The sequence below is a fragment of the Pimephales promelas genome, chromosome 25, assembly GCF_988280905.1.
Source record: "Pimephales promelas chromosome 25, fPimPro1.hap1.1, whole genome shotgun sequence".
Lineage (NCBI taxonomy): Eukaryota > Metazoa > Chordata > Actinopteri > Cypriniformes > Leuciscidae > Pimephales > Pimephales promelas.
Window position 1 is genome coordinate 4816285 of NC_142793.1, and position 23050 is coordinate 4839334.

General features: G+C 39.1%; 1 protein-coding gene across 1 annotated transcript; it reads right to left on the bottom strand.

Moving 5' to 3' along the window:
• Positions 1-463: 463 nt before the first annotated feature.
• Positions 464-22638, bottom strand: amfra (autocrine motility factor receptor a). Its single transcript, XM_039656679.2, has 14 exons — positions 22550-22638; positions 21731-22069; positions 21558-21650; positions 18062-18226; positions 12887-13039; positions 11685-11725; positions 11461-11593; positions 11099-11232; positions 9868-9978; positions 9594-9784; positions 4861-4964; positions 4628-4762; positions 3793-3983; positions 464-1438 (listed from the first exon to the last, which is right to left on the bottom strand). Exons 2-14 carry the CDS (start codon positions 21980-21982, stop codon positions 1267-1269), a joined length of 1875 nt encoding a protein of 624 aa, XP_039512613.2. The 5' UTR covers positions 21983-22069; positions 22550-22638; the 3' UTR covers positions 464-1266.
• Positions 22639-23050: the final 412 nt, after the last annotated feature.

Consider the following 23050-nt stretch of genomic DNA (forward strand, 5'->3'; position numbering starts at 1 on the left):
AATGACAAATGGGCTGGCTATATGTATGCATGTATGTATGTGTATATATATATATATATATATATATATTATATATATAAATATACATACACACACACACACTAACAAAACAAAATGTGTAAGTGACCATGGTAATGTTGTTTGGGGTTATGGTTATTTAACCAAAGGCAAATGTGTATTAAAAGTCACACGCTATTACATGAAAAGCTTGTTCACTTCAAACTAAACATGCAAGATTGTGCCAAATTACCGTGTGAAAATACCTTATAAATTCCATGGGCCAGAAAAAGACAAGCATTGACAGAATAAAGGTCTTTAAAACCATTCAAATGCAAATAGAATAAAACGCTGACAACAAAAAGCTACAAAACTGACCTCTTGACCATAGTACGCCGAGTAACCCAATCAAATAGACCTTACTCGGCGTAGAAGTGCCATGTCATCTGCATGGAAAGGAAACGGTTTGCTGAAGTTGAGGATAGGACGTGTTGACCCCGACTGGAGGCCAGATCACAGTCTGCTTTCCTGCAGCTCAAAGTGGATGAAACATTCCCAACAGCACACGTTCAGTGTCTGATAAATTAAATATAAAGCATGTCTGCTTTGAATGACAACATTATGGCAAGAGAAACAAGATCATGTGACTAAACAAACACCTCTTGTGACACACAGAGGCGTTTGTTGTGACACCAGCGCAGGAGCAGACGCTAGGATCTAAGCCACTCTCCTCAGAGACTCTAAGAGTCAGGGTGGCATTATCGTAAGCACACGAGATCGTCCCAAATCGACCTAAAGGCCGATTCAGTAACCAGTAGCAAAATAGTGGATATTTGCTGGATAAAGAAAGAAACTGGAAATTACAACCCTAGCATGCTATTAAGCTCTAGACTGAGTCCAGCTGTTAGTATGCAACATAATTCTGTTAAAATTGTACAAAGATGCTTAAGGAATGCAGCATTCCAGAAGAAAAAACAAATTCAAACTCGTGAAATCCTCTATTTAACGAGCAGCGGTCAAAGCCACACTTGTTCAGGTACGAAGATATTTAAAATGATTCCGCGTTGATAAAGTTACATGTGCCTTTTACTTAATGCTTACCAAAATTTGACTGGTGCACCAAGGCACCGTATATTACTCCAATGGACAATTTGACATGTTTGATGGGTACTTGTATAGTTGCATCTCGCACACATGTGCATCGATCAGCCAGAAATTCTGTGACGGCACGGCTGTCTCACAGACGCATCACGCATGTGTCTGCTGGGCTCAGAACGGGGAGGGCTCGTGTCTCTGCATGCGTCGCTCCGCAGCGGCCGCCATCCTCCTGCGCCGCAGCGTCACAGAGTCAGAGTCCTCGTCCTCCATCGAGGGCATGGCGTCATCATTATCAGCAGAAGAAAACACATCCCCTTCATCCGGCTTTTTGTGAAGATATCGTCTAACAAAGAGAGAACACGGTGTCTTAAAAAAAACTCAAACTTCATAGGACCCAAGCCAAAGCCTTGGGGCATTCCCATTTATCATTCAAGTTTGCATACGGTAGGCGACTTTTCACTATCTCTGACAAATAACAGACCAGGATTAATTTTCGACGTATAAATTCATTCATTAATTTTTTACGTAGAATTTGCCAAACTGAGCATTAGTCGTGTTAATATAAACAACTTTGGTAGCACTTAATTTTACAGTCTTGTTTTGGGTGTACATACTTATTGTAGTAATTACAATAACTGGGTAATAACTAGGTACTAGTCCAGAACCTAACCTTAACCCATGTAGTTACCTTACACTACCCCGTACTTTCTAGGCAAGTACACTTGCAAGTACATTGAAAGTGCACAAACTGTAAAATAGAGTGCAACCATAACTTTTTGTGCAGCTATACTGTATATGGCCACCCAACTGGCTATTATGGAAGCTTGTTTATAATAATTGCGACTTTTTATCTCAAAATTGCGAGATATGAAGTCAGAATTGCGAGACATAAAGTCAGAATTGCGTGATATAAAGTCAGAATTGTGAGAAATAAAGTCGCAATTGCGAGATATAAAGTCAGAATTGTGAGATATAAAGTCAGAATTATGAGATATAAAGTCAGAATTGCGAGATATAAAAAGTCAGAATTGCGAGACAGTCAGAATTGCATGATATAAAGTCAGAATTGTGAGATATAAAGTCAGAATTGCGAGATATAAAGTCAGAATTGCGAGATATAAAGTCAGAATTGCGTGATATAAAGTCAGAATTGCGAGATATAAAGTCAGAATTGCGAGATATAAAGTCAGAATTGTGAGACAGTCAGAATTGCATGATATAAAGTCAGAATTGTGATATAAAGTCAGAATTAAGAGATATAAAGTCAGAATTGCGAGATACAAAGTCAGAATTGCGAGATATAAAGTCAGAATTGTGATATATAAAGTCAGAATTGCGAGATATAAAGTCAGAATTGCGAGATATAGTCAGAATTGCGAGATATAAAGTCAGAATTGTGAGATATAAAGTCAGAATTGCGAGATATAGTCAGAATTGCGAGACATAGTCAGAATTGCGTGATATATAGTCAGAATTGTGAGATATAAAGTCAGAATTGTGAGATATAAAGTCAGAATTGCGAGATATAAAGTCAGAATTGCGAGATATAAAGTCAGAATTGCGTGATATAAAGTCAGAATTGCGTGATATAAAGTCAGAATTGTGAGATATAGTCAGAATTGCGAGATATAAAGTCAGAATTGCGAGACAGTCAGAATTGCGTGATATAAAGTCAGAATTGCGAGACATAAAGTCAGAATTGCGAGATATAAAGTCAGAATTGCGAGATATAAAGTCAGAATTGCGTGATATAAAGTCAGAATTGTGAGATATAAAGTCAGAATTGCGAGACATAGTCAGAATTGCGAGATATAAAGTCAGAATTGCGAGATATAAAGTCAGAATTGCGTGTTATAAAGTCAGAATTGCGAGATATAAAGTCAGAATTGTGAGATATAAAGTCAGAATTGCGAGATATAAAGTCAGAATTGCGAGATATAAAGTCAGAATTGTGAGATATAAAGTCAGAATTGCGAGATATAAAGTCAGAATTGCGAGATATAAAGTCAGAATTGTGAGATATAAAGTCAGAATTGCGAGATATAAAGTCAGAATTGTGAGATATAAAGTCAGAATTGTGAGATATAAAGTCAGAATTGCGAGATATAAAGTCAGAATTGCGAGATATAAAGTCAGAATTGCGAGATATAAAGTCAGAATTGTGAGATATAAAGTCAGAATTGCGAGATATAAAGTCAGAATTGCGAGATATAAAGTCAGAATTGCGAGATATAAAGTCAGAATTGTGAGATATAAAGTCAGAATTGCGAGATATAAAGTCAGAATTGTGAGATATAAAGTCAGAATTGCGAGATATAAAGTCAGAATTGCAAGATATAAAGTCAGAATTGCGTGATATAAAGTCAGAATTGTGAGATATAAAGTCAGAATTGCGAGACAGTCAGAATTGCGTGATATATAGTCAGAATTACCAGATATAAAGTCAGAATTGCGAGATATAAAGTCAGAATTGTGAGATATATAAACATACTGGTGGCCATTTGTTTAGTGTGAAAGTGTCACTACATTCATTATTCATTCATTTGATCAAGGTAACAGCTGCTTCATGATCAATTTAGATAGTTTTGTGTGGCTGGCACCAGGGGGCGAAACGCAAAAATCTTATGTGAATGTCAGAGATAGCGAAAACAGTTTGATGCGGACTGGAGCGCGGCAGGACGAGCCGCTGAGCCTCACCTGCGCGCTCTCAGGAGCAGCTCATCCTTCCTCTGCATGAGCATCCTCTGCCTTTCATCCGCAGACTTGGAGAAGCGGCTCCCACGAACCTCGAAGTCTTGCGGCTCAGGGGCCGCGACCTCTGACCCGCTGCTGGCCCCCGCTGAATCCTCAGGTCCAGTGTTGCCCTGGAGGGGTGCGCGCTCCACAGACTGGAGGAGGTATAGGGAGACAGAAACACACTCTTAACAGAAGTGACTTTTACTACACAGGCCAGCATAGATCTACAGGAGACTAGAAAGACAATGAACCATGGCATGTTGCAAAACGGCCCCAACACACTGGGTTTTGTTCATGAAACCCCAACAGAATTAATTTAGTAAATTGTTTGTTCTGACGGGAATTTTCAGATTAATGAAAGTGTCTGTATTTTTACAGGTAAAATCTGTACAGTTTTGTAGTACAAACAATTGTTTGGTGTTCTTCAGACGACACTGCATCTTGATAACACAATTTAACAACATATTTTGACCAACTAATTAGCTAAATGTGAAAACTATTCCGAATCTGGAACATTTATGAATGCGTCAAATTCATTAACATACACACATTTAACTATCAAATCTGAGGTTCACAAAGCGTTTGTGAATCTGGAGGAGGTTTTTGGCAGAGATCAATTTCTGGAGTATATTTTTTTGGAAATAATCAGGTTTTTAATTCAGTTTGGTGATGCTAGTGGTGCAGAAATGACTTCCCCTTCAGCAATGTGGAGCTGCTGGAGCGACCCAGTTTGAAATGCAAACCACATATAATTTCAGCCTGTAAAATGCCTCTTCTGTTAGCGATGCGCCCTCACCTGTGTTGGGAAAGGCACCTGTATCCGGCCCTCCAGGATGTTATCAGTGGTGACCTCTACAGAGCGTGTGAGCTGCAAATCCTGCAGGATCAGATGATAAGGGACTTGTGGAAACATTTCCTGGATCTGATGGGCCTGAGACATTTAAGGAAAAGCAGGTTAATAGCGTGGCAACTTGTGTGAAACTGATGAGGCTGGTAGTGGGCATGTGTGACGCCAGCTGAGGGACTCACCATGGCATTGAGCTGGGAGTTGTTGGCCTGTGCGATGCCCAGGATGTTGGTGGTGTGCATGACCTCCACTGAGAAACTCGGCAGCCAGCTGGCAATGCGGGACCCTGAGGGCGAACCAGCCGAGACTTATATTATATATTTCACTACCAGAAGTCTGTTTGTTTTAGAGGTCTCTTCAAGTCAATGACATGATAAAAATGGGGTATTTTCATCAGTGAAACTTTTTTTTTTTTGGACTGCACTATCCATTTAAACCGGCTTTTTAAAATGTATTTACAAGACTCCAGTGTGTAGATCACCTCTGCTATGATTGGCTAACCTCTGCTCATTGTTGTACATCAGGGCGAATCAACTTGCTCAGGACTGAATAGGGGTGTGGGATATTAGGCGCGTTTCCATTACAGATTTGCACAAAACTTTTGCGATATTTTCCAAATGTCGATAAAAAACTATTGCGAAATGACGATATTTCCATTAACCGATGTTATGCGACTAAAACGTCTTATTTTTCCTCTTGCGTTAAGTCATTCAAAAAAAATAATGCAACGGACTTTGGTAGGTATATAACCTATTTCACAGCCATGCACCGCACTCGACATTATTATTATTATTAATCCGCACTCGACATTATTATTATTCTTATTAATGGAAGGAAGGAGACGTGGTGTGTTTTCCAAGCATTAATGGCAGGGAAAGACACGGAGTTCCTGGGTGTTTCTCCCTTATTTCTGCTTCGATGTCTTGATGGAATTTCTTTGAGGTTTAGAGAGGCTATTCCTGTAATTATTGTTTCTTTTTTTTTTTTTTTAAATGAATTTAATAAAGAACTCTATCTTGTATTATGTCCAAACGGTCGTTGCAAAACGAAAAATGAACGATTGTTGTATTTTTAAAATGCAAAGTTGAACACCATCATTTTAGTTTGACCACACCAATGCAGCGCTATATACATCTCAACGAATTTTCAGATATTTGTTTGATTTTTTGTCCCTTTAAAACATTTAAAATATTCCAAAATTAATATGGGAAAAAAAAAAGTAGATTTTACTGGTTTTCTAAGGCCAAATTAGAACCTGGATATTTATGATATTTTTCCCGCAGTGCTGTAGGCTATAGTTGAGTTATTATAAATGAATCTGAAAAAATAACTAAAAACATAATCTCCGGATGCACCTTTAGGTTAATGAAGATAATTATTATTATTATTTGCGGACACGGACCTAAAACACACTCCGTCTTCTAAGTCAGGTGACTGTAAATGCGCAAAATCAGTTTCCATTGCAGTTTTGCGAAAAAAAAAACTTTTTCGAATTGCCTGAAAAACCTCCTCATGCGAGCGTAAATTTTTTTTTGCGAAATTGACGTGTTTCCATTGAGCGTATTTTCATTTCGCAATTTCAATTTGCGCAAATTAAAGGGTAATGGAAACGCAGCTATTGATTTGTACAGGTCCTTCTCAAAAAATTAGCATATTGTGATAAAGTTCATTATTTTCCATAATGTAATGATAAAAATTAAAGTTTCATACTGATGATTTTGGCATACAGCTCATGAAAACCCAAAATTCCTATCTAAAAAAAAAATTGCATATTTCATCCGACCAATAAAAGAAGTGTTTTTAATACAAAAAAAAAGTCAACCTTCAAGTAATAATGTTCAGTTATGCACTCAATACTTGGTCGGGAATCCCTTTGCAGAAATGATGCTTCAATGCGGCGTGGCATGGAGGCAATCAGCCTGTGGCACTGCTGAGGTGTTATGGAGGCCCAGGATGCTTCGATAGCGGCCTTAAGCTCATCCAGAGTGTTGGGTCTTGCTTCTCTCAACTTTCTCTTCACAATATCCCACATATTCTCCATGGGGTTCAGGTCAGGAGAGTTGGCAGGCCAATTGAACACAGTAATGCCATGGTGAGTAAACCATTTACCAGTGGTTTTGGCACTGTGAGCAGGTGCCAGGTACCATTTTCTGCACACACCTGTGCACGGTGGCTCTGGATGTTTCTACTTCCGCAGGTCCCCCAAGGTCTGGAATCGGTCCTTCTCCACAATCTTCCTCAGGGTCCGATCGCTTCTTCACATTGTGCAGCGTTTTTTGCCACACCTTTTCCTTCCCACAGACTTCCCACTGAGGTGCCTTGATACAGCACTCTGGGAACAGCCCATTTGTTCATAAATTTCACTCTTGCTTACCCTCTTGTGGGTGTCAATGATGGCCTTCTGGACAGCAGTCAGGTCGGCAGTCGTACCCATGATTGCGGTTTTGAGTAATGAAACAGGTTGGGAGTTTTTTAAAAGCCTCAGGAATCTTTTGCAGGTGTTTAGAGTTAATTAGTTGATTCAGATGATCAGGTCAATAGTTCGTTTAGAGAAACTTTTCATGATATGCTTATTTTTTGAGACAGGAATGTGGGGTTTTCATGAGCTGTATGCCAAAATCATCAGTATTAAAACAATAAAAGGCCTGAAATATTTCAGCTGGAGTGCAATGAATCTAAAATACATGAAAGTTTAATTTTTATCATTACATTATGGAAAATAATTAACTTTATCATAATATGCAAATTTTTTTAGAAGGACCTGTATTATAAACTAATACAACATAAAAAAAAAATCTATGAAAAACAATCACACTATTTCTGTGTTGTGTTTTTTTCTGGAAATAAAATAAATAAAAAAACAAATTTTATCATTAATCATATGAAATTAAATAAACTTTGTCAAACAAAGTGCTGCACAATGAGCTTTAAAGTTAAAATTTTAACATGGAAGAAATGCATTATTCCTTAAAAAATTAAGTATTACTGATAATTTATTTTGATGCGTGTTTGTATTATTACATTGGGACAGATCTAAATTCTACTACTGTACAACAGTTATATATTTCTGTCAAGTTAAATCGAACTTATTTTGACGGGTTGCCGTGAAGACCTTTTGAGTTTCTGTGTGTTTGTCATGATGATAGTTTTTCATAAATAAAGTGGTTAGAAGATAACTAAGTGACTTTCAGAGTGGATCTAGAGCCAGGAGAGGAAGTTCACAGGGCTCCAGACTGCGACCAAATGGTCGCATTTTGCGACCAAAATTTGAGAGTGTGCGACTGAATTTTACATCCAGTCGCACATGTGCGACCAGTAAATTTGCCACACGTTAAAAGCGTGGAAGGAGCGCGTCAATGAATCCGTGACAAGAATAGCGCGCGTAAACGTCTGTGGGAAGGAGACGGAGACAAATATCACAACCTGATGTGCGTCTGAGCAATCAGCGATCTATCGACTCGTTAGTCGTTACCTAGCAACGAATGCAAACAAAATGAAAGTGGAACGAAAATATGCCACTCATATATTTGATTAGGACCGTGGAGCAGCAGCAGCGATCCGAACCATTGACAAAATAAAGCCCCGAACTTGCCAGTCGTGGGCCGATCTTGCTCACACAACACTGTTGCTAGGAGATCCAGTGAAGAAATCAATTGAATTCGCCTCAGAATTAATAACATCAACACCACGAGATCCAGTGAGAAACACTCCGATTCGGCGCAGAGTTCTGTTATAAACCATATCAGATCAAACAGCGCTGACGTGGAAACCAGGAGAAACACTTACAGAAGGCTTTCAGTCCACAAATCAGCAGAACCATGGATTTAGGTTAATGTAGCCTAGTAAGTTAACTCTAACCATAAATATGATAATGTGTAAGAAATAGTCAAATGCTTACAAATAGCCTACTACTTTCCCAGCACTTCAATAATATCAATATAAATGTTTTATTTTTTTGTATTTTTTTATGTGATTACCAACACATTTTTTTTTAAGATTGTCCTAAAACGAAAAATTTTAAGATGTTGGAAAACTCTTATTTTAACACTTAAAAAAAAAAATAATAATAACATTATAAACAGGATGTTTATTGGCTATTTTCAAAAATACATATTTTCACTACTTTTATTAATTAATATTAAGACATTATAAATGATAATAACTACAGTTAATTTCATCTACACCCTAAATTAAGCTTAGTGATTTATTGTCAGCCCTAGTGCTACCAGAATTTTTTTTTATTTTTTGTAGTAGAACTCGCTGTGAGTTCTCATTTGAGGTGATGCTGCCCTCAACTTTGAGTCTGGAGCCCTCTGAACTTAAAATAAAACAGCATATCATAATGTTAAGTCTATTTATTATTAAAGAATTTGTCAGTATTACAGTAATTTTGGGGGAAATGTGAATAATTTCATTGCAAGCTGATTTAAGGTGTGCCCCTAAATTTTCTGCTTGCGCTCCTAAAATATTCAGTCAGGGGCAACAGCGCTCCTAGTAAAAAAAGTTAGTCTGGAGCCCTGGTTCATGTATTTGTGTCTGTGAGCGCAAGCGTCACACGTGCTTCAGTGTGTGTCTTCACACGTGCTTCAACCTTTCATTCACACAGAACATGCCGGATTCATGTTTAAATAGTCTTGGTGGTTTAATATTCACACACACCAGTCTACATCGCGATTAGATTTCATGTGTACTGAACTGCTCTCTATTTATTCCTTAGAAAAATGACAAATTTGGTGAAATTCCACGTTATACAGTAAATTCCGTTATTATGACTGGATTTAGTCTGCGGGCCGCCCCCCCACAAAGCATATAGGGGAAACACTGGAATATGATAAAGATGTGAAAGAGTGATTTCTACAGCTTCCTCTCAGCAAAGGGTTCGGATTCTGCATGATTATGTATAGAGAGGTCTCACCATCAAAGTGGAAGAAGTGATTGTGCTGGTTGATGTGTGGTCGGGCCTCTGCTCCCGGCCCAGCAGGCATGTTCTCATCCAGCGCCTCCCTCTGGCCCTCCTCTCGCTCTCGCACGCCTTCGCTGATGTTCAGAGACATGCGGCACGTGGGACAGGATGTGTCCTGCTCCAGCCAAGAGCGCAGACACGAACTGGACATAAACAAGAAATTATCAGATTAACAATGTTTCAACTGTTAAAGCGAGAGCGCTGGCAAGTTACATCTGTGGCTCACTTGTGGAAGAGATGTCCACAGGGCAGCTTGCGCGCGCTAGTCATTGAATCCCAGCAGATCGCACAGTCATCGTTATTAGCCAACAGCTCTTCAGGCGTTGCCACAGCAAACCTGCACACAAGGAGACGTTTCATGTCAGCACACAAGCTCTGGTTTCTATCAGCCAATGCAGCAGGCTGAGTCATGGCACATTCAACCATTTGATACACTCGAAGGCTATTTATTGTGTTCATGTTGTTGTATTGCAATACACTAGTGCTGTTATTGAGGTGGATACAGGGAAGTTCAGGAACAGGTTTGGTGGAAAGGGGAGGCTTAAGGGTGGGTTAAGGTGTCAGGGAAGAGTACAGTAAAACAGTAATGTTTGTGAATATATTTTGAAATCCTGTGATTCCCGTAAGCTCCAGTCTTCAGGTGTCACGTGATCCTTCAAAAATCATTCTAATATGATGATATGTGAATCATAAGATGCAATGTTTTTGCTGCTTGATATTTTTGCAGTAACGATTATATCATTTAAGCCCCTCGGGATTCTTTAATGAACAGAAAGGTCAAAATAACAATTAATTTGAAATATTATTTGTAAGAATGTAAAGGTCTTTATTGGCACTTTTGATTAATTTAATGTGTCCTTGCTGAATAAAAGTATTAATTTCTTTAAAAAAACAAAAAAAAAACTTTGATTTTACTTTTTAAATAATTAAAATTGATTTATTGTTGCTATTAACACAATTATATATTCAATTACAGTAACAATTATTTCTTGTTATTAATTCCTGTTATGGTATTATAAACTGTTATTAACAACAACCACAGGATTCACCGAGATTAAATATGTGTATGTGTAGATGTGTGTGTGTGTGTGTGTGTTGGGGTGCTTAGCTGTCATTAAGAATTACAACAATAATGTTATTGGTCCACAAAAAGGGTTTGTTTTCTTTACTTTGCAAAATCTAATTTCATTTTTTTTTTTTTTTGAGTTTCTGTGAGATTCGCAGAGTTATGCTTAACTATATTAATGTAAATAAGCATTCATTTTACAAACTCATTAAAGGTAAAATCTCTTATCAAGGGCACAATGCTGATAGCTCATGTAACTTCTGGTTACCAGCCCTGAGCTTTGCCATACTTTAGCACCTTTATTTAGATGTTGTGCTTATTAAAAGATGCGTTTCTACAGGCTTTGAATTTGAAATTTGAAAGTCAGTCTGAAAAGCTTTAAGATCCTCACCTGGATTCCATATTGTCAATAACACGCAAGTAGTTTTTGTGGCGGCGAATCCTTCGCTGCACCTCGTGGAAGAGATACCGCAGCTGCATAAAGATCACAAGACTAGCCATGGACAACCAGATGTTCCCAAAGAGCTGCGAGGGAATGAACAACAACAACACATGATCATAAAAGGTACTAGGATTTGTTCAAAAACTCTCAAACACCAGGCCGCAAACATGTGAAATCAGGAACATAATGTTCACTGATAAGTAAGAAGCTGCTTACAATTATGTTAAACAGTCTCAATAAGAGTCCAGTCAGACCAAATTCATCCATCACTATGAGCCAGTCACATGACCGCTACACAGCACTGAGCTCACCAGCATATGGATGTGATGCATCAGGTCCAGGCAGAGGATGGTCAACTCCATGATGAAGTCAGTGTAGTAGATGTATGAGCTCTTGTTCTCCCAGGTGCCCTGGTGGTTCAGGTCCCACAGGTGAATGGAGTACCTGTACATTACAGATCAAAACCCTCAGACACATGCTTCTGCTAATCACATTGAGCAAAGCTGATGGCTTTCTTAACGGAGCAAACACACACCGTATGATGACGTGTCCTGTGCGTACGGTCACCAGCAAACACTGCAGGACAGGAGACAAAGCTTAGGGTTACTTCAAGTGGGCATAATATCATTTTATCGAATATTGCAGTATTCAGGGCTTGACATAAACACCCGCCAACCTGCCAAATGTGTGTGTGTTTCAGCAGTAACGTGTAATGCAGTCACTCCTACTAGCCACTTTGGTGGCTTGAATTTTATATACAATACATTTTTTAATTTTAGAATATAAAAAAGACATCCGAAATAACAAACTGATTAAATGTAAAATAAGTGCAATGTAGTGTTGTAAAATTTTTTTTTTTCGATGGATATCGATACAGAAATATCTGAATCTGATACTGAATAATACTGAAATATCATGTGTGAGAGAGAGATTTCTTTCTCTCATGATCTCTCCGGCAGCGAGTGACACAAACCTACCTCCCCTCACTCACTTGCTGTTACAGGGCTTGAATTTTGGCGTGGGTTTGCAAGTATTGCGCATTATTATACTCATTCCTGCAGACTTTGAGCTCACGCTCAAAGTATGCGCACAAAGCGGCATCTCAGCACTAAATTTAGTTATTTTCCGCTGCTTACTGGGCTGAAACAGTCAAATACACATAAAATGCCGGTCTTGGCAAGTATTCACGTAAACAGACAGTTGTGTTTTAAGTGAACAGTTGAGAAAGATGTGTAACAGTATAATGGATCAGTGTGATAGGTCTAGCCTAATAATCCTGCTGCCAAAATATGAGAAAATATTTAAGAAATATATGGCAGTTTTTCCTTAAGGTATCAATGTCAAAATTGTAGCCAGTGAAAACATTGATTAAATGCTAATTAACTATAGAAAACCACTAGCCACAGTGGATGGTAAGCAAAATATTTAATGTCAAGCCCTGGTAGCATTTATTACTGCACATCATTATTGTTTTGTAAAGTTAATGTGCTGTTTTAATATTTAATCATTCATATCAATTAGCTGTTACACACACAAGACTCCCCAATAGCAAACATCCAATCAATTACCCATGGACAAAATCAAGTCTACAGTCATTGCTAAATCTACATCTTTTTTGTGGAGAGACCATCACGACTTCTTCCATATCATGCCTACTTTCAGAGTGTAGAGAAAGAGGGAAAACCAAAGAGGGAATGTACTCTTCAGTTGCTAAAGAGGATTGTAGAGTTTTCTCACCTCCGCTGCCATGAAGGCCACAGTGTGCATGCTGTGAAGATGCCCGACTACAGCGCAGAGCACAGCTAGACCCCCACAGCACAGCAGCACAGACACCAGCAGAGACAACACGCGCACGTGACTGCCCATCGGGGTCGTGGGAGAGAACGAGAGCTGGCGGGACAAACAACAGTGTATCAGCAACTCTCCCCAGAGGAAGAGGGAATAGGAGAAGGATGGAGAGATGCAAGTACAAACAATAGGAGGGAAGGAGGGAAGGAAGGAAGGGATGACGTAAATAAGAGTAATGGAAGGAAGGAAAAGGGAAGAAGGTAAGGAAGGTAGGGAGTAAATAAGAAAGTGAAATAAAGGAAATTAAGAAAGGAAAGAGTGGAGAGAGGGAAAGAAGCAAGAAAATGAAGGGAAATAAGGAAGAAAGTAAGGAAGGACAGAAACAAAGGAAGCAAGGAAGGAAGTAAATAAGAGGAGAGGAAGGAGAGAGAGAAGGAAGTAAATAAATAAGAGCAGAGGAAGGAGAGAGAGAAGGAAGTAAATAAGAGCAGAGGAACGAGAGAGAGAAGGAAGTAAATAAGAGCAGATGAAGGAGAGAGAGAAGGAAGTAAATAAGAGCAGAGGAAGGAGAGAGAGAAGGAAGTAAATAAGAGCAGAGGAACGAGAGAGAGAAGGAAGGAAGTAAATAAGAGCAGATGAAGGAGAGAGAGAAGGAAGTAAATAAGAGCAGATGAAGGAGAGAGAGAAGGAAGTAAATAAATAAGAGCAGAGGAAGGAGAGAGAGAAGGAAGTAAATAAGAGCAGATGAAGGAGAGAGAGAAGGAAGGAAGTACATAAGAGCAGAGGAAGGAGAGAGAGAAGGAAGTAAGTAAGAGCAGAGGAACGAGAGAGAGAGAGAAGGAAGGAAGTAAATAAGAGCAGAGGAAGGAGAGAGAGAAGGAAGTAAATAAATAAGAGCAGAGGAAGGAGAGAGAGAAGGAAGTAAGTAAATAAGAGCAGAGGAACGAGAGAGAGAAGTAAGTAAATAAGAGCAGATGAAGGAGAGAGAGAAGGAAGTAAATAAGAGCAGATGAAGGAGAGAGAGAGAAGGAAGGAAGTAAATAAGAGCAGAGGAAGGAGAGAGAGAAGGAAGTAAATAAGAGCAGATGAAGGAGAGAGAGAGAGAAGGAAGGAAGTAAATAAGAGCAGAGGAAGGAGAGAGAGAAGGAAGTAAATAAATAAGAGCAGAGGAAGGAGAGAGAGAAGGAAGTAAGTAAATAAGAGCAGAGGAACGAGAGAGAGAAGGAAGTAAATAAGAGCAGATGAAGGAGAGAGAGAAGGAAGGAAGTAAATAAGAGCAGAGGAAGGAGAGAGAGAAGGAAGTAAATAAATAAGAGCAGAGGAAGGAGAGAGAGAAGGAAGTAAATAAGAGCAGATGAAGGAGAGAGAGAAGGAAGGAAGTAAATAAGAGCAGAGGAAGGAGAGAGAGAAGGAAGGAAGTAAGTAAGAGCAGAGGAACGAGAGAGAGAGAGAAGGAAGGAAGTAAATAAGAGCAGAGGAAGGAGAGAGAGAAGGAAGTAAATAAATAAGAGCAGAGGAAGGAGAGAGAGAAGGAAGTAAGTAAATAAGAGCAGAGGAACGAGAGAGAGAAGTAAGTAAATAAGAGCAGATGAAGGAGAGAGAGAAGGAAGGAAGTAAATAAGAGCAGAGGAAGGAGAGAGAGAAGGAAGTAAATAAGAGCAGATGAAGGAGAGAGAGAGAGAAGGAAGGAAGTAAATAAGAGCAGAGGAAGGAGAGAGAGAAGGAAGTAAATAAATAAGAGCAGAGGAAGGAGAGAGAGAAGGAAGTAAGTAAATAAGAGCAGAGGAACGAGAGAGAGAAGGAAGTAAATAAGAGCAGATGAAGGAGAGAGAGAAGGAAGGAAGTAAATAAGAGCAGAGGAACGAGAGAGAGAAGGAAGTAAATAAATAAGAGCAGAGGAAGGAGAGAGAGAGAGAAGGAAGTAAATAAGAGCAGAGGAAGGAGAGAGAGAAGGAAGTAAATAAATAAGAGCAGAGGAAGGAGAGAGAGAAGGAAGTAAATAAGAGCAGATGAAGGAGAGAGAGAAGGAAGGAAGTAAATAAGAGCAGAGGAAGGAGAGAGAGAAGGAAGTAAGTAAGAGCAGAGGAACGAGAGAGAGAGAGAAGGAAGGAAGTAAATAAGAGCAGAGGAAGGAGAGAGAGAAGGAAGTAAATAAATAAGAGCAGAGGAACGAGAGAGAGAAGTAAGTAAATAAGAGCAGATGAAGGAGAGAGAGAAGGAAGGAAGTAAATAAGAGCAGAGGAAGGAGAGAGAGAAGGAAGTAAATAAGAGGAGAGGAAGGAAGTAAATAAATAAGAGCAGAGGAAGGAGAGAGAGAAGGAAGTAAATAAGAGCAGAGGAAGGAGAGAGAGAAGGAAGTAAATAAGAGCAGATGAAGGAGAGAGAGAGAGAAGGAAGGAAGTAAATAAGAGCAGAGGAAGGAGAGAGAGAAGGAAGTAAATAAATAAGAGCAGAGGAAGGAGAGAGAGAAGGAAGTAAGTAAATAAGAGCAGAGGAACGAGAGAGAGAAGGAAGTAAATAAGAGCAGATGAAGGAGAGAGAGAGAAGGAAGGAAGTAAATAAGAGCAGAGGAAGGAGAGAGAGAAGGAAGTAAATAAATAAGAGCAGAGGAAGGAGAGAGAGAAGGAAGTAAATAAGAGCAGATGAAGGAGAGAGAGAAGGAAGGAAGTAAATAAGAGCAGAGGAAGGAGAGAGAGAAGGAAGTAAGTAAGAGCAGAGGAACGAGAGAGAGAGAGAAGGAAGGAAGTAAATAAGAGCAGAGGAAGGAGAGAGAGAAGGAAGTAAATAAATAAGAGCAGAGAAAGGAGAGAGAGAAGGAAGTAAGTAAATAAGAGCAGAGGAACGAGAGAGAGAAGTAAGTAAATAAGAGCAGATGAAGGAGAGAGAGAAGGAAGGAAGTAAATAAGAGCAGAGGAAGGAGAGAGAGAAGGAAGTAAATAAGAGGAGAGGAAGGAAGTAAATAAATAAGAGCAGATGAAGGAGAGAGAGAGAGAAGGAAGTAAATAAGAGCAGAGGAAGGAGAGAGAGAAGGAAGTAAATAAGAGCAGAGGAACGAGAGAGAGAAGGAAGTAAATAAGAGCAGAGGAACGAGAGAGAGAAGGAAGGAAGTAAATAAGAGCAGATGAAGGAGAGAGAGAAGGAAGTAAATAAATAAGAGCAGAGGAAGGAGAGAGAGAAGGAAGTAAATAAGAGCAGATGAAGGAGAGAGAAGGAAGGAAATAAATAAGAGCAGAGGAAGGAGAGAGAGAAGGAAGTAAGTAAGAGCAGAGGAACGAGAGAGAGAAGGAAGTAAATAAGAGCAGATGAAGGAGAGAGAGAGAGAAGGAAGGAAGTAAATAAGAGCAGAGGAAGGAGAGAGAGAAGGAAGTAAATAAATAAGAGCAGAGGAAGGAGAGAGAGAAGGAAGTAAGTAAATAAGAGCAGAGGAACGAGAGAGAGAAGGAAGTAAATAAGAGCAGATGAAGGAGAGAGAGAAGCAAGGAAGTAAATAAGAGCAGAGGAAGGAGAGAGAGAAGGAAGTAAATAAATAAGAGCAGAGGAAGGAGAGAGAGAAGGAAGGAAGTAAATAAGAGCAGAGGAAGGAGAGAGAGAAGGAAGTAAATAAGAGCAGATGAAGGAGAGAGAAGGAAGTAAATAAGAGCAGAGGAAGGAGAGAGAGAAGGAAGTAAATAAATAAGAGCAGAGGAAGGAGAGAGAGAAGGAAGTAAGTAAATAAGAGCAGAGGAACGAGAGAGAGAAGGAAGTAAATAAGAGCAGATGAAGGAGAGAGAGAAGCAAGGAAGTAAATAAGAGCAGAGGAAGGAGAGAGAGAAGGAAGTAAATAAATAAGAGCAGAGGAAGGAGAGAGAGAAGGAAGGAAGTAAATAAGAGCAGAGGAAGGAGAGAGAGAAGGAAGTAAATAAGAGCAGATGAAGGAGAGAGAAGGAAGTAAATAAGAGCAGAGGAAGGAGAGAGAGAAGGAAGTAAATAAATAAGAGCAGAGGAAGGAGAGAGAGAAGGAAGTAAGTAAATAAGAGCAGAGGAACGAGAGAGAGAAGGAAGTAAATAAGAGCAGATGAAGGAGAGAGAGAAGGAAGTAAATAAATAAGAGCAGAGGAAGGAGAGAGAGAAGGAAGGAAGTAAATAAGAGCAGAGGAAGGAGAGAGAGAAGGAAGTAAATAAGAGCAGATGAAGGAGAGAGAGAGAAGGAAGTAAATAAGAGCAGAGGAAGGAGAGAGAGAAGGAAGTAAATAAATAAGAGCAGAGGAAGGAGAGAGAGAAGGAAGGAAGTAAATAAGAGCAGAGGAAGGAGAGAGAGAAGGAAGTAAATAAGAGCAGATGAAGGAGAGAGAGACGGAAGTAAATAAGAGCAGAGGAAGGAGAGAGAGAAGGAAGTAAATAAGAGCAGAGGAACGAGAGAGAGAAGGAAGTAAATAAGAGCAGATGAAGGAGAGAGAGAGAGAAGAAAGGAAGTAAATAAGAGCAGAGGAAGGAGAGAGAGAAGGAAGTAAATAAATAAGAGCAGAGGAACGAGAGAAAAAAGGAAGTAAATAAGAGCAGATGAAGGAGAGAGAGGAGGAATGAAGGAAGTAAATAAGAGCAGATGAACGAGAGAGAGAAGGAAGGAAATAAGAGCAGATGAAGGAGAGAGAGGAGGAATGAAGGAAGTAAATAAGAGCAGAGGAACGAGAGAGAGAAGGAAGGAAATAAGAGCAGATGAAAGAGAGAGAGAAGGAAGTAAGTAAATAAGAGCAGAGGAAGGAGAGAGAGAAGGAAGTAAATAAGAGCAGATGAAGGAGAGGGAGGAGGAATGAAGGAAGTAAATAAGAGCAGAGGAAGGAGAGAGAGAAGGAAGGAAGTTAATAAGAACATAAAATGAAGGAAGAAAGGAAGGAAGTAGGAAAGGTAGGTAGTATTTACATCAAATAAAAATATACATAAAGGTCTTAATTATACTGATTATCTTACAATTTCAGAGTGACATATCTCTTGGATTATATTGCTGGTTAAAGCAATGTTTAGAAAAACAGTACCTGCTGAAATGATGTAGTGTAAAGTAAACGAGTACATGAATGAGTGAGTCAAACAGCACTACTACAGATCTCTGAACATGTGTGTGTTGATGTGGTGTAGATGTGTTCTCACGTATTCAAAGCGGTCTTTGCAGAGCTGCACCATCAGATGCAGGAAGATGAGCATGGAGAACCACAGACACCACAGCACCACCTCGTCCACCCGCTGCACGTTCAGCACGCCGAAGATGAAGATGAACTTGTAGAAGATGAAGTTCCAGAACTTATCTTTCAGATGCTGGTCAACAGAGAAGAGCCAGAACACAGAAAACACAGCTGAAATCATGTGATAAACCTGCAGACTTTTACAATTTACAGGAACATACACTACTGGTCACAAGGTGTAGGTACGGTTTGCTTATGTTTTTGAGGCCTCAATCTGGGAAATCAGATTATTTGATGAATACGAAATTAAAAGAAAAGCATTTATTTGAAATAGACATTTATAACGTTACATTTACATTTATTCATTTAGCTGACGCTTTTATTCAAAGCGACTTACAATTACTATATGCCAGAGGAATAACCCCAACTAGGGGTTAAGTGTCTTGCTCAGGGACACATTGGTGTCTCGCAGTGGATTCGAACCAGAGTCTCACACCAAAGGCATGTGTCTTATCCACTGTGCCATCACCACCCCATTTGTGGTGTTATCTAGCATAAGACATTTCACTAACTATTTATTTTTCTTTCACAATCAGCAATAGCTGTACAACTTTCACCCCAACTTTCATAGATAGCATAAACAATTTGCAAGCTGCTAAAATAAAGCATACAAAACATCAGCTAAAATGATCAATAGGCTTAGGCTATATGATTATAATCAGAGCATGTGCATGTTTGTCTGATTTATTTAGACTAGGTTAGTACAGCATTTAAAGAGCACAGATCTACGCAAAGGAGGTGCATGTGAAACGCCTTGTAAGAAATACTTTTCCTTTTCAGGAAAAGTATCGGAAAAAGTATCGAAATCGCAATACTTGACTTGGTATCGATATCGAAACAATAATTTTGGTATCGTGACAACACTAGCCGGAGGCAGGAGTTTTTTGGTGTTATCAGTAGGCCTGTCACGCTAGTCGATAAATCGATTAATCGAAAAATAAAAAAATGAGCTCGGTAATGTTTACGGACGTGACAACGCCTTGCATGCTTGTTTGTTTGTTTTCCTCGTCTCTCTCTCTCTGGATGACAACTCTCCATTCCTTAGCGTGAACTAGAGCTCAGATTCTCTGCCTGAGCCCGAACTTGACCCAACCCGACCCGACACTATCCTCCAACACAAATTGAGTGCGGCGCGGCACTAGACTTGATGGCCAAGTGCGATCGCGGGCGATATAATGCACTCTGTTTGTGCGTGTTGCGGGAGAATAAAACGATTTGCGGGACTCTCGCAAACTAGAAATATCTATGAATAAAGCATTTGAAAACTAATAGATTTTTATTCATCTGTTGCAGAAAAGCAACAAGAACAGCTAAAACAAAATAGACGATTTATAAGCAAGAGTTTCTATTTATAACGCGTTTGCAGCGTTGAGCGATGTAGCCAATCACATGTAGCTCAATGTGTTGATTTCTTCAACGCAATGGCCAATCAGAAGCATTTAAGATTCCTCCCCTCACCGCTCAAATCGGACTTTTAGTTCAGTGATGAATTCTGTATGTTTTCAAATCCTCTAATTATAACAAACAAAGTGTGGATATTATGAAAGATTGATTGTGCAGTCAGCTTCATTGATGATAACAGATGTGCGAGATCGCGATGAACTGTCAGCTTTTTAGGAATTATTAAGGGAGCGCATTCAGTCATGCCAGACCATGCACAGTAGCTGCTTGCTTTTATGATAAATTTAACAGTGGTTTGTATGTTAATGCTTTAATAACAATAATTTAGGGTAGGGTACAGTGGTGTGAATAAGTGTTTGCCCCCATGCTAAAGTTGCCTAAAAAGAGGAATAAAAAAATCATCTTTTGGATATTGATCTTAATGCCTTAATTAGAAAAATGAGGAAAACTCCAACCTTTAAGGACACACATTTTCTTTGTGAATGAATAATGTATCATAAATAAATAAATGTTTTTCCTTAAAATACAGGGTGCATAAGTCTGGGCACCCCTATGTTAAATTCCCATAGAGTCAGGCAGATTTTTATTTTTAAAAGCCAGTTATTTCATGGATCCAGGATAATATGCATCCTGATAAAGTTCCCTTGGCCTTTGGAATTAAAATATCCCCACATCATCACACACCTTCCACCACACCTAGAGATTGGCATGGGGTACTTTCCATAAGATCATCTTTCAATGCAAATCAAACCAGCTATTAGGCTAACTGAAGTAAAACCATGCCAATCTCTAGGTGTGGTGGAAGGTGTGTGATGATGTGGGGATATTTTAATTCCAAAGGCCAAGGGAACTTTATCAGGATGCATATTATCCTGGATCCATGAAATAACTGGCTTTTAAAAATAAAAATCTGCCTGACTCTATGGGAATTTAACATACGGGTGTCCTGACTTATGCACCCTGAATTTTAAGGAAAAACATTTATTTATTTATGATACATTATTCATTCACAAAGAAAATTAGTGTTCTTAAAGGTTGGAGTTTTCCTCATTTTTTTAATTAAGGCATTAAGATCAACATCCAAAAGATGATTTTTTTATTCCTCTTTTTAGGCAACTTTAGCATGGGGGCAAACACTTATTCACACCACTGTATGGTCGGGTTTTGTTTACATCCATTTAATTTATTGTTTTTTGGTATTTATTCAAGTGCATTTTGTGTTAACAGATACACTGCTTTTATAGTTTTTGGTTGTTTTGTTCATTTATTGTGGCTATTTAAAATGTTTTCCATTTTCAGTGTTAAATAGTCTTTAGAAATAAAAGTTGATGTTTGAAAAGGTGTACCTGCATTATTAAGCCATTATCATTATTTTAGATGTAAATGGTCTCAGAACGTATAATCAGAAATATTATCGTTTATCGCAATCATTTCTTGGACAATTTATCGTCCAGCAAAATTTGTTGTTATATAGTCACATAGACTAGATAAAGGAGAGAGGCTCGAGAGCGCACATGCACGTCACATCCGATGGATTTCGCAGAAAATCCGACCCGGAGACTTCACATAGAAATAGGAATACTGGCCTTCAGAGATAACAGCAAAACCTGACAAATGGATCATTGTAATGTGTGATTACAACCACTTAACACACATGCAATAACAAAAGGATTCATTTTAGAAGAAAAGTTATATATAGCACCTCTAAGAAAAATAAACTTATTTGAATATGTAAATACTAAAATTCTATCCATTCGACTCTCCAGACATTGGTTTTGACAAACAACAAAAAGACATTTCATCACAGAAAATGAACTTAAAATAAATAAAACCATGACATGACCTATATTTTATTCTATATTATGTATATGGAACTGACAAAAGAACTCAAGAAGATGTCGAGGATGTTTGTTATGAAGATCTTCCTTATATAAGTGTCGCGGCAAAAGCTGGCTGTGTGTGTATTTCCTGACACAGTAGATGTGGAGGTGAATGATTCCTACCTGTTTCTCACTCACTCTCAGCGGGCCGAACACAATGCACTGGATCACTTTAGCGATCAACATGAGGATGCAGCACGCCGTGTTCACCATCACCTGTGGGGAAAACGACAGCTTCTTTAAAATAAAAACATCCTCACTCCATACTGGTGTGTTTTCAAGCTAGTCCCACATACCCAGACAAACAGGGTGTCCGTGATGAGATAAACAAGCACACTGGTGGCCATGTTCCCCAAGTTCTCCAGCGGATCCAGCTTGATCTCCTCATCAGAGCCGCTGGGTGAGTCTCCAGCCAAAGGAGAGGAGTCCTCTGAGTCTCTGACCGAGCTGTAGGCACTCAAGATGGTCCCAGCCAGCAGAACAGTGCTCAGGGCAGTGTATGTGTGTAAGCTGGGCCAGGGGAAGCGCTCCAGAAACAGCAGAGGCATTCTGACCGATTGACCGACGCTCCTCTCGGCTCACACTGCGTTCCTCTGCACAGTCTGCTTACTGGGAGTCCAGGGGGAACCAGTGTCCTTTTACAGATCACAGGCGTATTTAAACTCCTCTTAAAAACAAACACTTATCAGGACTCAGGCCTGTTTTTCATTCGAGTCCAAACTGTGTATGAATGCAGTCTGACAGATCTTAGGACACGTAGACACAACACGCAACAGACTCTATAGCTAGAATTAAATGCAATATATAATGTTATCTGGTATGTTTTAACCCCATTCCGTCGAATTAAATGCTAAATGTTTATAATTCTTTGAAATAAGTGTTAATATTTCCAGAACAGTTGATTATTTCACAACATTAGCATGGAAGCTAATCTGCTTCAGCTACGTATTGGATAGAACAGGACTAACAGTTTCATAAACTCGTCAGACGGTCTTTATATCTGACCCGTGATGCTCGACGATCCGTCTGGCATCTGTTAGCTGTAAATAAAACTCTGAAATGTCATGTTTGGATCAGTTTCTCTGGCTGTTTCTGGCACTTTCTAGTCATCATACCTGTTTCCGCTGCCTTAACCGTAGTAGGGCTGGGAATCGACGCTTTAGACGTCACCCTGTGAACTTCCGGTGCTTATGTGACGACAGGCGGGGCCTACCGGGTAAACAACAATTACATAAAAGGAGTAGTTCACTTTTTAAAAATAAATAAATAAATAAATAAATAAAACTTTTGCAGATAATTTACTCACCCCCATGTCATTCTTTCTTCAGTCGAAAAGAAATTAAGGTTTTTGATGAAAACATTCCAGGATTTTTCTCCATATAATGGACAATGGGAACCAAACGGTTCTGGTCCAAAAGACAGTTTCACTGCAAACTGTTCAAAGGGCTTTAAATGATTCCAGATGATGAATAAGGGCCTTATCAAGCGAAACAATCGATCATTAAAAAAAAAAAAAAAAACTTTTTATATAAGTCTTAAAAGCTCAAATGCTCGCCTAGCTCTGTTCTGTGATTAGTGTTCGTGACTCTCCTGCAAATCAAAATGAACAAATCTTT